Source organism: Podarcis tiliguerta (assembly GCF_965153285.1).
Source record: "Podarcis tiliguerta genome assembly, chromosome: 9".
Classification (NCBI taxonomy): domain Eukaryota; kingdom Metazoa; phylum Chordata; class Lepidosauria; order Squamata; family Lacertidae; genus Podarcis; species Podarcis tiliguerta.
In genome coordinates, this window is record NC_139542.1 from 71748122 (window position 1) to 71763644 (window position 15523).

The 15523-nt window shown below is 44.6% G+C and overlaps 1 protein-coding gene across 2 annotated transcripts in view; it reads left to right on the forward strand.

The window, feature by feature from the left end:
- Positions 1 to 1658: 1658 nt before the first annotated feature.
- The window catches only part of HTT (huntingtin), a 102533-nt gene continuing 88668 nt past the window's right edge, over positions 1659 to 15523 (forward strand). The window contains exons 1-5 of one of the 2 annotated variants that reach the window (XM_083398926.1): positions 1659 to 2235; positions 9834 to 9917; positions 12908 to 13028; positions 13323 to 13382; positions 14744 to 14823. In XM_083398926.1, coding sequence (XP_083255052.1) covers positions 2066 to 2235; positions 9834 to 9917; positions 12908 to 13028; positions 13323 to 13382; positions 14744 to 14823 — 515 coding nt within the window. In that variant the 5' untranslated portion in view covers positions 1659 to 2065. The remainder of the gene's footprint in view (positions 2236 to 9833; positions 9918 to 12907; positions 13029 to 13322; positions 13383 to 14743; positions 14824 to 15523) is intronic. The other variant, XM_083398925.1, reaches the window with a different exon arrangement.

The following is a 15523-nucleotide window of genomic DNA, read 5'->3' on the forward strand; positions in this document are numbered from 1 at the left end:
AATGGATCGTGTCTGCACCTGTCACTGGTCTTGACAAACTGAACTAAGGGTAGATCTACGTTATTTAAAGCACATCATGTGCAGGGGGGCAGCTCCCCACACAAATCAAGAAAATCAATAAAAATGCTTAGGTTCTTCTCCCCCCCTCCCGCCCTAAGCCTGGCTACACCCGTGAAGCACATTGCTTCCCCTAAAGAATCCCAGCAACTGTCATTCGATAAGGGTATGGGGGGGGGTGAGAGAGAGACTCCAAAATATGCTTTGGGCCAGGACAAATCATAAAAGGTAAAGGTACCCCTGCCCGTACGGGCCAGTCTTGACAGACTCTAGGGTTGTGCGCCCATCTCACTCAAGAGGCCGGGGGCCAGCGCTGTCCAAAGACACTTCCGGGTCACGTGGCCAGCGTGACATCGCTGCTCTGGCGAGCCAGAGCCGCACACGGAAACGCCGTTTAGCTTCCCGCTAGTAAGCGGTCCCTATTTATCTACTTGCACCCGGGAGTGCTTTCGAACTGCTAGGTTGGCAGGTGCTGGGACCGAACGGCGGGAGCGCACCCCGCCACAGGGATTCGAACCGCCGACCTTTCGATCGGCAAACCCTAGGCGCTGAGGCTTTTACCCACAGCGCCACCCGCGTCCCAAGGACAAATCATACACCCAAGCAAAAATGGAGCATCCTTTTACAAGATGCCAGTCTATCATGGTTGGTCCTGATCATGCATTTATGATAATTTGGAAACATGATAATTTTTATTAACATTATTGTTGTGCTTGAAGGAAAGGGAGGCCCCTAATTATGAGGATGCATGATGTGGGGGTATCCCAACCTTTATTTTGTAGTTCAGAAACATACAAACTTTATTTTGACGTTCAGGGATAGGTGGGACTTTTTCTTTTTTAAAGTGTTTTTGAGCAAATAAGGAGCTGGCAACTCAACTCCAGCGAGGTGCTCAGAATTCTCTGAGGGAAAGGGCAGGTTTCGAATTCGCTTCGAAGGCGGAGTGTGCAGGCGGCCTTGGCTCTCGCTTTTCTGGGGGTCCAGAGACCACGATCCTCTGTGCTTCTTTGCCAAGCCTTCCGGTTCCCAATTCCAGGTCGTCTTAGTCGCCCCCGCAAGTATTTTAAGTACGACATCATGTCAAACTCAAAAAGTAATCCAGAGGTTCTGTTTTGTGGCAATGGTTTGTTTTTTAATTTTTAAATGTATGTGCAGACGATCAGAGGGCAGTTTGTGGTATTATATGAAAATCACAAAAATACGTAACGAGATAATAACCCCACCACCACCAAGCAGAGGAGAAGAGGAAGGATATGCACGGATTTGTCGAGATTTGAAATAACCGCTCCTGCTGCACAGAGAAGGATCATAGCACTGGTCGGAAGCCAACGCCGTCCGGGACTCTTGCGGGAATTATTTATTTGGGGATCCAGACAGAGAGCTATTTCACTGAGCCCACGAGAGAGGAGCGCCCTCCGCCGGGCGAGCTGGAAGTGCCTTCGAAGCAACAGCGACGCGCTCGCGAGGCTGCTGGACAGAAAGCGGGGCGGGGTCTCAGCGCCGCCCAGTTAGAAGTGGGAGGGCCTTCGGTCCCGCTCTCTTTTGCGATTGGCCCTCGCCGATTTCCTCCCCGCAGACTGGCGAAACGCCTCCTTCGAGCGTGTGGCTTGAGCAGGAAGTGGGCGCGGCGATCCCCTTCCCCACCCCTGCTCCGATTGGTGGCTTCGGCTGTCCATCCAGGGAGGCGGGGCGGTGGGCTCGCCTGGGGAACGGGAAGCTGTCAGCGCTTGTGCCGGGATCGCCGAGCGAGGAGCTTCCGCGCCGCCGCTGCCGCCGCCGGGGATGATGGGAGGCTCTCAAGATGGCGCCGGCGCGTCGGTGGCGGACTGAGCGCGCCGTCTCCCGCCTCTAGCTCGCTCTGGCGCTGTGAGCGGCTGGCCGCGACGGCTCTTGCGGGGCCGAGTCCCCCGAGGGCGGGCGAGGGAGTTTGGCCGGCCGGGAGCCGGCCAGCAGCCGGACCCGGAGTTGGCTCTTCCCTCCGCGCGCCTCTGTGAGGGCGAGGGGGGGCATGGCCACCATGGAGAAGCTGATGAAGGCCTTCGAGTCCCTCCGCTCCTTCCAGCAGCAACAGGGCCCCGCTGCCTCGGCAGCAGCAGCAGCACCAGGCACGGCACCACCCGCCGCCGCCTCAGCCGCCGCCACGGTCGCCGCCGCCCCCGGGGAGCCGCCTCCCAGACCGTGAGTTGTGAAGGAAGGCTGGAGCGGGCGGGGGGCGAGGAAGCGGCCGCAGGGAGAGGCGGGGAGGTGGTCCGGTGGGAGCGGTGAGAGCCGGAGCGCCGTTTGCTCTTGGACGCCATCCGTGTCCCCCGCAGGCTAGTGTAGCCTGGAAGGAGCAAAGCACGGCAACTACATCGCGGAAACCAGCCTCTTAAAATCGAGGAAATGTAGTAATCTTCGGGGCCTCAAGTCCAATAGATGTTTTCACTTATTGTTATATTTACTCAGCACTTATTGTTGTTATATATACCCCACTTCACTGTTCGCAAGATAAAAATACAAATTGAGAACCCGAAATGCATAGTGAAAGCAAGAACAAAACAAGTTCATGACCCCTCCCCACAAACACATTTAAAAGGACATTGTATGTCAATCAGTCAAAAGGCCTGGTAAGTTTTCACCAGTCGCCAGAAAAACCTCCCTGCAGAGAGCCACCACAGAAAAGGTCCGCTCTCATGTTGCCACTCTCTGGATCTCTTGTGGGCCTCAGATGATGATCACAGGGTCTGAATTGGTTCACATGGGGAGAGACAGTCCTTGAGGCATTGCAGTCCTGAGCCATTTAATGCTTTAGAGGTAAAACCAGCACTTTGAATCAGGCTAAATAAGTTAAAACAATTTAAGATGTGACACCGACTGGCATAACTGAGAAACAGACTGATAGACAAACTGCAGACCAACAGACTACTGAGCTGACATGCATCAATCACAGCTGTTGTCAGGGCACTGGGCTGTTACTGTAGCAACTGGCTTGGTTGACCATGCACTTGCAATTAAATAATCTATGGGATGATTTACACTCAGGAATGAGAATAACCCATTTTCTCTCGTACATGCAGCTGTAACCTCTCTGCTAGTTTTCCTCAGCCAAAAAGGGCAAGGGTCCAGAGCACAAGTCCGAGCCAAGCACTTTGTCCACATCCTCGACCTCAAGCCTTACCAACTGAAACTCATACAACATAACAGGACAGGCTAGATCCATAACAGGTCATCTGCTGCAACAGCAGAATCAAGAACCTGGTGGATTTTATCCTCAAAATGCTTCGCAAACAATTCACAGTGAGCCAGTCAGTTCTTCCTCCTCCTTTGGGCTAGATTGTAAGAGGCCTTCTACTACCCAGAAAAGCTCTGCCTGGCGACAATGAGGATGCAGTGGAAGCAGCAAAGTATGCCTCCTTTGCTGCTTTCACTACCACTAGGTAGTGTTGGTCATGAGCCCTCACCAGTGTTCAGTTGCTTTTGACTAGAGTTTTACTGCACTAGTGTTCAAGCCGTCTCCCACCTTAAGTTCCGGAGTATACACGGGAGTCCCTAAGTTCTGGAGTATACACGGGAGCCAAATAGGCTCCATGAAGTGGGAGAGGGTTCTCAGGGGTGATCGTGTCAATGGCACAAACCATCAGGATGTTCTGCAAGTTATCCAGGGCTTTTACAAGAGCACTAGTCATATTTTTCCATTATTATTTATTAAATTTGTAAGTTGTTTGGGTTGTCCTGGGCAAGATAAAGCAGCAAACAGACAAACATGAACAAACAATCCCTCCTCCCACATAGGTACATTAAAACCAAGGGGAGGTGGACAATGCATTAAAAACATCCCCGCCAAAGGCCACAAATAGTTAAATGGCTTTGTTTGGTTGTAGAGAAGAGTTTTTGCGTGGCACCTTGATGCAAATCCTTTTGAGTTCAGTACGACTTGCTTCTTGAATAAGCATCATTATGATACCACTGCAAAGTTATTCTAATTTGTTGCCTTGGGAGAACAATGCTCCTTTTCTGTCTAAATTATAAGCTCTCAAATTTCCCCCACTGCCTCACCCCCTCACCCCATTTCTAAAGAAGGAAATGTTTTCCAGAGTTGGAAACCGAGATCAGTAAAACAACAGGAGAAATGCCCACTCTTTGGTGGGTTAAAACATTTCCCAAGACAGCACATGTTGCAAGGCAACCTGAGAGAAAACCATTTCTCTTCACCAAATTGTCTGTGGTAGACCTCCTGGAGAGAAACTGGGCATTTTCCAGAGAGGGGAGGAACCTGTTACTACCAAGGAGGAAGCAGGTGCATTTATGGATTGCTGCTGAAAGTTAAAGCTGTAAAAACTCTGACCCTTGCCATACTACTTTCTACAGTGAGATTAGTTTTGACATTCCAGTCCCTGTTTTCTTTACTACAGCTATAACCCTGAGTAAAGTTAACAGGCTTTGGTATCCTTACAGATAATTCTACTTGAAATAATAAAAAAGCAGCTGCTAAAAAGCTTACATATCTGACTGCCAGGAGTTGATGGTTACTTGTTGGAAGTGACTCAAGTAAAGGGAGCTAGTTACACATTTCTTTTAACATGTTCCAGCTGAAAACCGGTGTAACTCATTGCTGAGAGGCAGTTCCCATGTACTATGTATAATGCATAGGTCTGCCCTGTATGCTTTCTTAGGTCATCTTATATCCATGCCTGTTGCCTCAACTCAAGCTCCATTCTATACCTAGTACAATCCAGTTGTCATTCTGTCTTCTTTGCTTCAAGCCCTTCTTAAAAACTCCTTAGTTATTTTGGAAACATTTAAGTGTACATACATATTCCTAAACATTTATTTGTTTAAATATTTATAACCCTCACTTTCATGAAGTATGTCAAAATGGTATGCAACATACACAATATAATAAAATCAGTAAGGGTATCCATAAGAACATAATTTAAAACATCAGTACATACAGGTTGAGGGACGCGGGTGGCGCTGTGGGTTAAACCACAGAGCCTAGGACTTGCCTATCAGAAGGTTGGCAGTTCGAATCCCCGTGATGGGGTGAGCTCCCGTTGCTCAGTCCCTGCTTCTGAGAGCCAGTGTGGAGTAGTGGTTAAGAGCGGTAGTCTCGTAATCTGGGGAACCGGGTTCGTGTCTCAGCTCCTCCACATGCAGCTGCTGGGTGACCTTGGGCCAGTCACACTTCTTTGAAGTTTCTCAGCCCCACTCACCTCACAGAGTGTTTGTTGTGGGGGAGGAAGGGAAAGGAGAATGTTAGCCGCTTTGAGACTCCTTCGGGTAGTGATAAAGCGGGATATCAAATCCAAACTCTTCTTCTTCTTCTTCTTCTCCTGCCAACCTAGCAGTTTGAAAGCACGTCAAAGTGCAAGTAGATAAATAGGTACCACTCCAGCGGGAAGGTAAACAGCGTTTCCGTGCTCTGCTCTGGTTCGCCGGAAGCGGCTTAGTCATGCTGGCCACATGACCCGTAGCTGTACGCTGGCTCCCTCGGCCAATATAGTGAGATGAGCGCCACAACCCCAGAGTCAGTCACGACTGGACCTAATGGTCAGGAGTCCCTTTACCTTTACCAAGATACAGGTTAGTTAAAAAGAGAAATTCATGTTGTGAAGGCCTGTGTGAACAACAGAATTTGCAGAAGATGTCTGAGAGAAGCAAGGATTATTCTTGCTGAACCTGTGCTGGTAGGGAGCTCTGCAAGACAGGGCCTGTTTCACTAAAGGCTCAGTCCCTAGCTAAGGCTAACTAAATCCCAGTTATGTAGGGAACAATAAATAAAGTATTATGTGTTAAAGTTTGCCATCTTTCTGCTTGTGTTTTATAATCTTGGTCTCATTCCTACTCTTTAAGCTGTTCTTTGTTCCAGAATTCTTTGTTAATGTATAGAGCTGGGAAACCTCGGGTCCAGGGCCCGAATGTGGCCCTTTATGCCTCTTTAACTGGCCCTTGGGACTCTCCACAGGCCACATTTCCTCCCCAGTTACCTCCTGGCCCAGCTTTGCAACCTGCTTGACTGGTTTTTCCTAGATGGAATGTGACTTTCAACTCTGTTCATGCTTCTTGCTTGTCTGACTAGAGGATAAAAAGGTGTATGTATGGAAACTAGTGTAGTGTACAAATGTAAAATTTATGTTTATTCATCTGCCCACTTTTGCCTCTAGTCCTACCACTGTGTGTGGCCCCTGGAAGATTGTCCAGAAGGGCACACGGCTCTTATGTGGGGGAAAACCTGCCCACCTTCGGTGTAGTTGTTGCTTTATAGATTGACCTAAGCAAATATGAGAGGGAGGGTACTGTATGAATAGTAACATTTGGGAAGTATGGTAACAACCAAAGAGATGGTTAGAGTGGGAATTGCAAGGGTATGAGTGCTACTAATTTCAAATAAATATAGACTGGAAGTCTTGTATGCAGGTGCTGTGCCACTTCTGTGAGTGCATTTGAGCTGCTTCTCAAATTGCTGGACACTTGTATCTATTTTAATATTTTCCCTCTTTTAAAATGTAACAGGTATATAATTATCCAGAAACATAGAAAGGTGTTCAAAACATAATCTAACAGCCCTTGCTTCCAGGGAGATGTGCAGACAAATATTTGTTTGGTTAATCCAAATAAATGTGACAGACACACAAATTCTCCTCTTGCTTTCCTGGGACAAAATTTCTTAGCCTCTGCTCTTTCTGCGGTAAGGTCACAGAATTTATGTGGAGTTCTTTCCAGTCCACTTTCACTTTTCTCATAAAAGCTGTAGTTTTTTGTATACATTCTCATGCTTGCAGCTTTTCTTTGAGTAAAGAGTTTTAGATATGCTCATCAGACCATCACAAAATGAAACCTTTAACAGTATGAAAATAGCGCAGGGTATCACCAATAGAAGTTAACTCTGACCCAAATAAAACTACGACTTAAACTTAAAATTTCTATGGCAGATCGCACCATTCCCCCTTTTAAAAATATGTATCTCAACAAATATTAGCTTAGGAGATGAAATACTTTTATTCAGATTTTCATAAATTCATGTAAAACCTAAACAAATAAAAGCGTAAAATAAAATTACCATTTTTGGCAACACACTGAATTTCTTAATAATTTTATCATCAGTTACTGCTAATAGAAAATGCAGTTTTCTGTTATCATTTATTTACTAAGTAGATAAGTTAAATACACAAACTCATACATCAAACCTCCTCATTGCTAGGGCTGGGCAACACCAGGTTTTCAACTCATGATATAGCACCAGCTAAATATCACAATATCACAGTATATCACAATATATATCTGTGGTGGTGGAGGGCCTTGCTGAGCCTCCCTGTGGATGCAGAGGGTCCCGCCATTCGTCCCTGCAGTGGCAGGACGGGGGCGCCTTTGATGAGGCTCCTTGCAGTGGTGGATGGCCTTAAAATGTAAGGAAGTAGTAGATTTAATAAAAATATTAAATAAACTTCCATATATTATGTTTAATACATTTTCAACTAATTTATGAATAGTTTAAGTGATTTACTAGTCAAGTTCCATCTGCTTCCCCACTCAGAGCTCTAAGTGGAATCTGTGTGTTCATAAGCCCCACTGAGTTCAACCAAACTTCTACTTTCCTCAGAGTAAGCCCCATTAAATTCAGTAGGGCTTGCTTGTGAGTAGACGCTCATTTGCTTTCAAATGATGATGATGTGGTGACATCTTTAAAGCAAATTTACCATGGCATGCATTTTTCTGGACTAGAGTCCACTTCATCACATGCAAGTTGGTTGTGGTTAAGGGGAGTCTACTGTCTATGTTGATTTGCAACTAATTGAAGGACTGTACCTAATAAATGCTGACCAATAGCTCCTTATCCACCTAGAAGTGTGGTGGTGCAGGATTCTGTCCGATATGCTTTTGATATTGTACCTTTATAAATGGCTTTGATGAAGGCGTCGAAAGGGATGCTCATGAAAGCTGCAGATCACATAAAATTGGTTGGGATAGGATCCAGGATCTTGATATGTTGGAAAACTGGGCCAAAACTAACAAAAGAAATTCCAAAAGAAATAAATGTGGGTGGGAAGACTCAGATGCACAGATATAGGATGAGTGACACTACTTATGCAAATTTAAAGTGTGATTCCAGCTTCATGCGCTTGGGAGCTGGCCTGCTGAAATCATACACATGCAAAGTGGAGAGCTAGCCTTAAAAGCTCTTTCTGCTCTGAGTTTCCCCGGTGTGGAGTTTTTTAGCTTTCATATTTGCTTACCTACTGCTGGGAGGCTTGTTTGAACTTTCCAGAGTCTGGTGAGCAAGGCCCACTCAGCTCGCTGGCTAATAATAATAAAAAATAATATTTATACCCTGCCCATCTGGCTGGGTTGTCAGATGGGTATGCTTTTGTAGGAGCAGTACTGGGGTTGTATTAACTATATGTGATTTTGACTTTTCCTGCAATCTTCGGAATGCAATCCTTGCACAAGTTGTGAGTTACATGTTAAAAAGATCTGGGCTTTTTAGTGGACTACAAGCTAAACATTAGATGAGTCAGCAGTGTGGTCCATGGCCATCTGTCATGGATGCTGTAGCCGAGATTCCTGCATTGCAGGAAATTGAACTTGATGACTCTTGGGATTCCTTCCAGTTCTATGATTCTAAGTATAGTGTTTAGATTGCAAGAAGTAATTGAACTGCTCTATTCTTTGTTCAAACCTCACTTGTCACTTAGGTGATGGGTCAGATTTATTTTCTGTTGCTCGAAATGCCAATGGGCTCAAATTACAGCGTACCCCCTGCCCTCTCACCTTTGCCAATGCCACCTGCTGGCCTGCTCGAGAGGGAGGGAGGAAGGCAGGAAAGTGTCCAAGGAAGGAAGAGGCCACCTGGTGCATGCCTCCACCTCGGCTGCCAAGGCCACTAGGGGGGCGCATCACTTGCCCCACCCTGGGTGCCAGCAACCCACGCTACACCACTGGTTTCTTGCATCAGTAGAAGTTTGCCCTTGATTACCTTTGAGGGCCTTTTCAACTCTGATTCTTCCAAGATAACATTCTTACAACATAACATTCTAACTGATAGGCTAGATTTCAGAGGTACCTTTTAGGATACCATGCCCCGTTACACTGTAGATCTGTTTGCCAGATCTGAAGTTCTCTTGTTTTAGAATCATTATGCAATGTAGCTTGAGAAAGGAGAGGAAGCATAAGTTCAAAGCCCTGTTAGACGCATGGAACTAATGGTTCAGTTGAAATAATAGCTATAGTTTTGTTGATATTTAAGTAAGTTTAATGCTGTCTTGGTCAGAATTGAATATTTTCATTTATTTGTTTGTTTGGCTTCTATACTGCGCTTCATCATAAGATCTCAGGGCGGTTCACAGGATATTTTTGGTTATGTCGTTTTGAGTTTTGACTTCAGTGCCATGCATTTTCAGAAAACCTGTAAAACTAAACCCTTTTCTTGCTCAAGCATTTTAGGAAGAAATTTATTGCAATCATTCTGTTATTGTTTCTTGACACTTTTTTATATTATTATTTATTAATTTCTATACCATCCTTAATTTGAGGATCATAGGTTTTGGAATATTGATGAAATATATAGAGTATGTTTTACATGAAATGTTGTTTTGTATACATTCTCAGGATTCTTAAGTCATTTTTTACCAAATGAATGAATTTAAGAAATAATGTAGTCAAGGTATCAGTTCATTGTAACAACAAAATAGAATTTTCTGATATTCACAGGATAGCTCTACTGCCTTAACTTTACTGTTGTATAAAGCATATCAAGTGTTGGTATTTTGTATAATTACAAATCTTATCTCTTATTTTAGAAAGAAAGAACTTTCCACCACCAAGAAAGATCGAGTGAATCATTGCCTAACAATATGTGAAAATATAGTTGCTCAGTCTTTAAGGTAATCAAGCGTTTTCTGATCTCTGTTTATGCAAATGCTGTTCTGTTTCAGTGATTCAATGTTTCAATGAGTATATAATATAAATTATTGTACTTCTGCTGCTCTAATGGTTCATCATGCTTGTTTGCAGAACAAGGGAACTTGCTCTTATGCTCCCAGTTCATTGCAGGATGAAATATAATGGTTGATAATCAGTTCTCAAAATGTGGTTCTTCTACTTGTAAAGGGCTTTATGCTACTCTTGATCAAGGCAGGGAAAGGAGGAACTAGACAAGCAAATAATGGTTTGGTTCTCCTGTGTATGCTGCTGTTTGGTGTATTTGAGTGGTTGGGCTTGCTGCCCTGATAAGGAGGAGTTTGTTCAGTATACCTAGCTACACCTCTGTCTGCAGTTAGATGCACCCACTTTTAACCGAAGTCCTGCCTATGGTATATGATGCACTGAGCAAATATAAAATAGGGGTGTTTCTAATAGCAATACAGCACTGAAAGCTCTCCAGTCTTTTCTCCTATTTACTGCTCAGAAACAATTGCACTATATTCATTAATGGGGAAAACTGTTTAATATGAAAGCTTCCTCTTGACAAGGTGTGAAAACAATGTCCCCATGAAGATTCCACCTAAACATTAGGAAGAACTTCCTGACAGTAAGAGCTGTTCGACAGTGGAATTTGCTGCCAAGGAGTGTGGTGGAGTCTCCTTCTTTGGAGGTCTTTAAGCAGAGGCTTGACAACCATGTGTCAGGAGTGCTCTGATGGTGTTTCCTGCTTGGCAGGGGGTTGGACTCGATGACCCTTGTGGTCTCTTCCAACTCTATGATTCTATGATTCTATGAGCAATCTGAAATTCATTTATACAGTATTTATATACCACTTAACCCAGTGGTTCCCAAACCTCTTACGCACAGGCAACTTGAAAATTGCTGAGGGTCTTGGCAGACCATTTAATACTTTTTCTGCTTGTTGTAGCAACTGTAGTGTGCTGTGCTAGATGCTGTATGGTTTTTAATTGCATTTTTACTGCTTCTTTTATTTCTTTCATTGTATTTTGCTGTATTACAGTTTGAATTCCCTAGAATTCAAATTGTAAGCGTGCTTCACAGATGTGCTGTGGGGCTTCTAATTGAAGGTTGTAGACCACTATTGGTCTGCAGACCACAGTTTGAAAACTAGTAACCTATCCATCTAAGCAGTTCACATCAAGTATAATACAAAAAGTATAAAATACATTTAAATTACCAATGATGTTGAAAATAAGTTGACCTAAAATGATCAAACTATAAATACAATAAACATTTTTAAAATGTACTTTTAAAATAAAATTACATGCTGAAATATGTGCCCAATAAACATATCTTGGTAGGCTTGCTTAAAAAAAAAAAAAGCTTTTAGCAGGCGAGGTATAGAGTGAAAGTGAATGTTTTTACTTCAGAAAAAACTGCAGATCTGTGTTACGTACTAAGTTTGGGAACCGTGCTTTCTTCTTAGAATTATATAAAGGACACACGGAGGGCCATCTAGCCCTACCCCCTGCAATGCAGAGTTAAATATCAAACCGGAAAATAAAACCATGAAAAGGATGGGGAGAGTGCATGAGCCAAATAGTCCCTCTGGCTCAATCCTGCTTGTTCCTCAGCCATTGTTTAGATCAGTGTTTGGGAACTGTTTTGTTGTTGAGGACCATATTCCCTTGGGGTAACTTGCTGGTGGTCACTGGCTAGGACAAGAACCATTCCCACCCTTTATCTCTCACACCTCAGTCCGTACGTTCTCTCATGCACAAACCTCATTATCCATAATTTACAATGCAGTTTTGGCGAGAGCAAGGCGTTCCAGTACAGTGGTGCCTCGCAAGACGAAAAGAATCCGTTCCGCGAGTCTCTTCGTCTTGCAGTTTTTTCGTCTTGCGAAGCAAGCCCATTAGCGGTTTAGCAGATTAGCGCTATTAGCGGCTTAGCGGGCTTAGCGGATCAGCTGATAAGCGGCTTAGCGGATCATCTGTTAAGCGGCTTAGCAGCTTGGGAAAAAGGGGGGGGGGAGGAAAAAACCCCTGCAGGAACTCGCAAGACATTTTCGTCTTGCGAAGCAAGCCCATAGCAAATTCGTTTTGCGAAGCACCTCCAAAACGGAAAACCCTTTCGTCTAGCGGGTTTTCCGTCTTGCGAGGCATTCGTCTTGCGGGGCACCACTGTATTCCGCTTTGCTGCTGGCTCCCCCCACCCTTAAGGGTGGAGAGCGGCCGGTGGGAAATCTCTCCGCAACACCCTGCTCTTGCTGAGTTTCAGTGAGAGGGAGGTGTCCCTCCGCTCTGCTTTGCTGCTTCTCCTCAAGGAGAAACCCTTGCAAAGTTTGCAAGGACTTTTCCTTGAGAGGAAGCCCTTGTGGAGCCTCACCCCCCCTCCAATTGCAGGGGTGGCAGCAGGGTGTTAAGCCTCAGGTACCAAAGCATCTCAGGCTGCACCTGTTTTTATGACTATTTGTCACAGCTTTTCTGCTATAGTGTGCTTTTGCATCTCCTCCCTCAAACTCTCATGCACCAAAGGATTGCAGTGAAGGAGAGGAGCAAGATCCGAAGGTAGCCAGCATTTGATGAGGAGCCTTTTCAAAATACGGTGGTACCTCGGGTTACATACGCTTCAGGTTACAGACTCCGCTAACCCAGAAATATTGCTTCAAGTTAAGAACTTTGCTTCAGGGTGAGAACAGAAATTGTGCTCCGGCAGCACAGCGGCAGCGGGAGGCCCCATTAGCTAAAGTGGTGCTTCAGGTTAAGAACAGTTTCAGGTTAAGAACAGACCTCCGGAACGAATTAAGTACTTAACCCGAGGTACCGCTGTACTGGGGAATGTGCTAACTTCGGATTATTGAAGCTGAAAAGTAATTCTTATGTTTTCAATTAATTTGGAATTTTATGAACACAGCGTAACTTCCAGGAGTTTAACCTGACAAGTAGAACTTGGCTCATGATAACTTTTCTTTTTTTCATTAAAGAAATTCTCCAGAATTTCAGAAATTGCTGGGCATTGCTATGGAACTTTTCCTACTCTGCAGTGATGATGCGGAGTCAGATGTAAGGATGGTTGCTGATGAATGTCTCAATAAAGTTATAAAAGTAAGTTGCATTTGGTTTTGTGCCCTGTAATTGCTGATAAAATTATTGAATATTATCATTGGGGTTCTGTGACAGATGACTTGGTGGAAAGAGTAGGTTTTTGTGGCGTATTAGTATATGAAGTTCTGATGTATGAGTATCATCTCTGTAGATCTAGCAAATTGCTATCTTTGTAGTTTAAGAGTTAACTATCACAGAAAGTAAACCTGCCAACTTTTCAGTGCATTATGTAATCTATTGAAGCAAGGCATATTTTGCTGATATTAAAAAAGATATTATTTTGTCTCCTTCTAGGCTTTGATGGATTCTAGTCTTCCTAGGTTACAGTTAGAACTCTACAAGGAGATTAAAAAGGTGAGGGGGGTTTGTTTGATGTTCTTAATTTGTTTGGATTTATAGTCATACCTTTTTTTAACAAGAGTTTGTGATTAATCACATAGTAAATATTTAAACTATTATAACAGCAAGCACTAACAATAAACACAAAGGTTATTCTAAATCATATTAACAGTTTGACATGTTGGGTAAAAGATTCCAGCATTGCAGGAAATTGGACTAGATGATCCTCATGGTCTCTTCCAACTCTACAGTTCTATGATTCTTTGAAGTGTTGGGCTGTTTGGCAATAATCTTTCTCATCGTTAAAGATGTATTAGGAAGTATACAAGTATACGAAGAGCTGATTTTTTATTAAGGGCACTGGTTTGAGATCCTGCAGAAGAGTGATTTCCAGAACTCCACTCCCATATTTCCAAGTGGAACTGTTGTTCTTTTTTAGTCATTGTTCACTCTGATCTTTCCAGTGGCTATACTCATCCAAATACATACAGGCTTGCCCCCCCATTTGTGCGTGATTGACTCACGCAGCCACATGTATATGTGGTGCCGGGAAATAAATAAATAATTCAATACGGACCTGAAATGGTGGGAGAGAGCTGCAAAGTCCTTGTGGCTCATGAGGACACACTCCCCAGAGCACCAAGTCCAGAAAAAAGACTCCCGATGGATCTAAAATGGCATGTGGGAGCTTTCGCTGCTGCTGTGCTACCTTTCTCAACAGCTGTTGGGTGGGAAGCTGTATTTACTGCAGCAGACCCCCCACTTATGCGTGGAGGAACCCGGAATGTAACCCCTGTGTAAGGGGGGAGTTGCCTCTACAGTACTAACATTCTAAAAAGGTAAAGGCACCCCTGACCGTTAGGTCCAGTTGCGGACGAGACTGGGGTTGCACGCTCATCTCGCTCTATAGGCTGAGGGAGACGGCATTTGTCCGCAGACAGCTTCCGGGTCATGTGGCCAACATGACTAAGCCGCTTCTGGCGAACCAGAACAGCGCATGGAAACACCGTTTACCTTGCCGCCAGAGCGGTACCTATTTATCTACTTGCACTTTGACGTGCTTTCGAACTGCTAGGTTGGCAGGGGCTGGGACCGAGCAACAGGAGCTCACCCCATCGTGAGGATTCGAACTGCTGACCTTCCAATCGGCAAGCCCAAAAGCCTCAGTGGTTTAGACCGCAGTGCCACCCGCAGCCCTACTAACATTCTAGTTAAAGGCTATTAATTGTGTGCCTTTAAAAACTCCTCCGCGTTTCTGCTCTGGATTTATCTTTTGTCTAGACTAGACTGTCCATACACATACATTTTCATACTTTCTTTGTAAAATCAAGACTGAAATCCGTGTGACTGATATATTCTCAATTATTTCTGGACAGAATGGTGCTTCTCGAAGTCTACGTGCTGCTCTTTGGAGGTTTGCTGAACTTGCACATCTTGTTCGACCCCTGAAATGCAGGTGAGGTTGCTTTTCTAGAACAGCTTGGAAGTAATAAGTGTTTGGGCCATACCTGGCTGCTCCAGATAGGGATACAGCTGACATACAAGCCTGAGCTGGAAGAAGGCACTCCAGGCCACAGACTCTATCTGGGCCCCACCAGGCAGAGATAAACCCAGGAAGGTCACAAACCCAGCAGCACCTTCAGCTTCATATCTGGTCTTTGAAGGGGGAGTTCAACCCCATCCAGGGACAGTTTAATACATCCCGATCAATTGAATTCCCAATCCACAAAATCTCTATTTTACCTAGATTAACGTTCATCTTGTTCTTTTTTTATGCACCCCAGTACTGCATCTGGGTACACGTTAAAGAGTTCCACAGCCTCCCTGTGGTTCTTAGTTTGAAAAGCGCTAGCATCTGCATGTCGGTGACATTGCTCCACAAGTTTCCAGATGGTTTCTCTCAGAGGCTTTCTACAGAAATTGAACTTGTACCCCAAAAAGCCGTTGATGGAATAGAAGTCACTCAGTACTGCTTTCTGGGTTTCTCTGTCTAGGAAGGATCACAGTCACTCTAACACAGTGCTTCCTAAGCCCAGAAGGATGCCCTGGTACATGGTTTTAAGTGCTATGAAAAGCTCCAGCAGAACCAAGAGAGTTTTTACTCCCACCATCTAGAACAAGCCATCCAGCAGAGCACACAGTGTTTTTTTCTACAC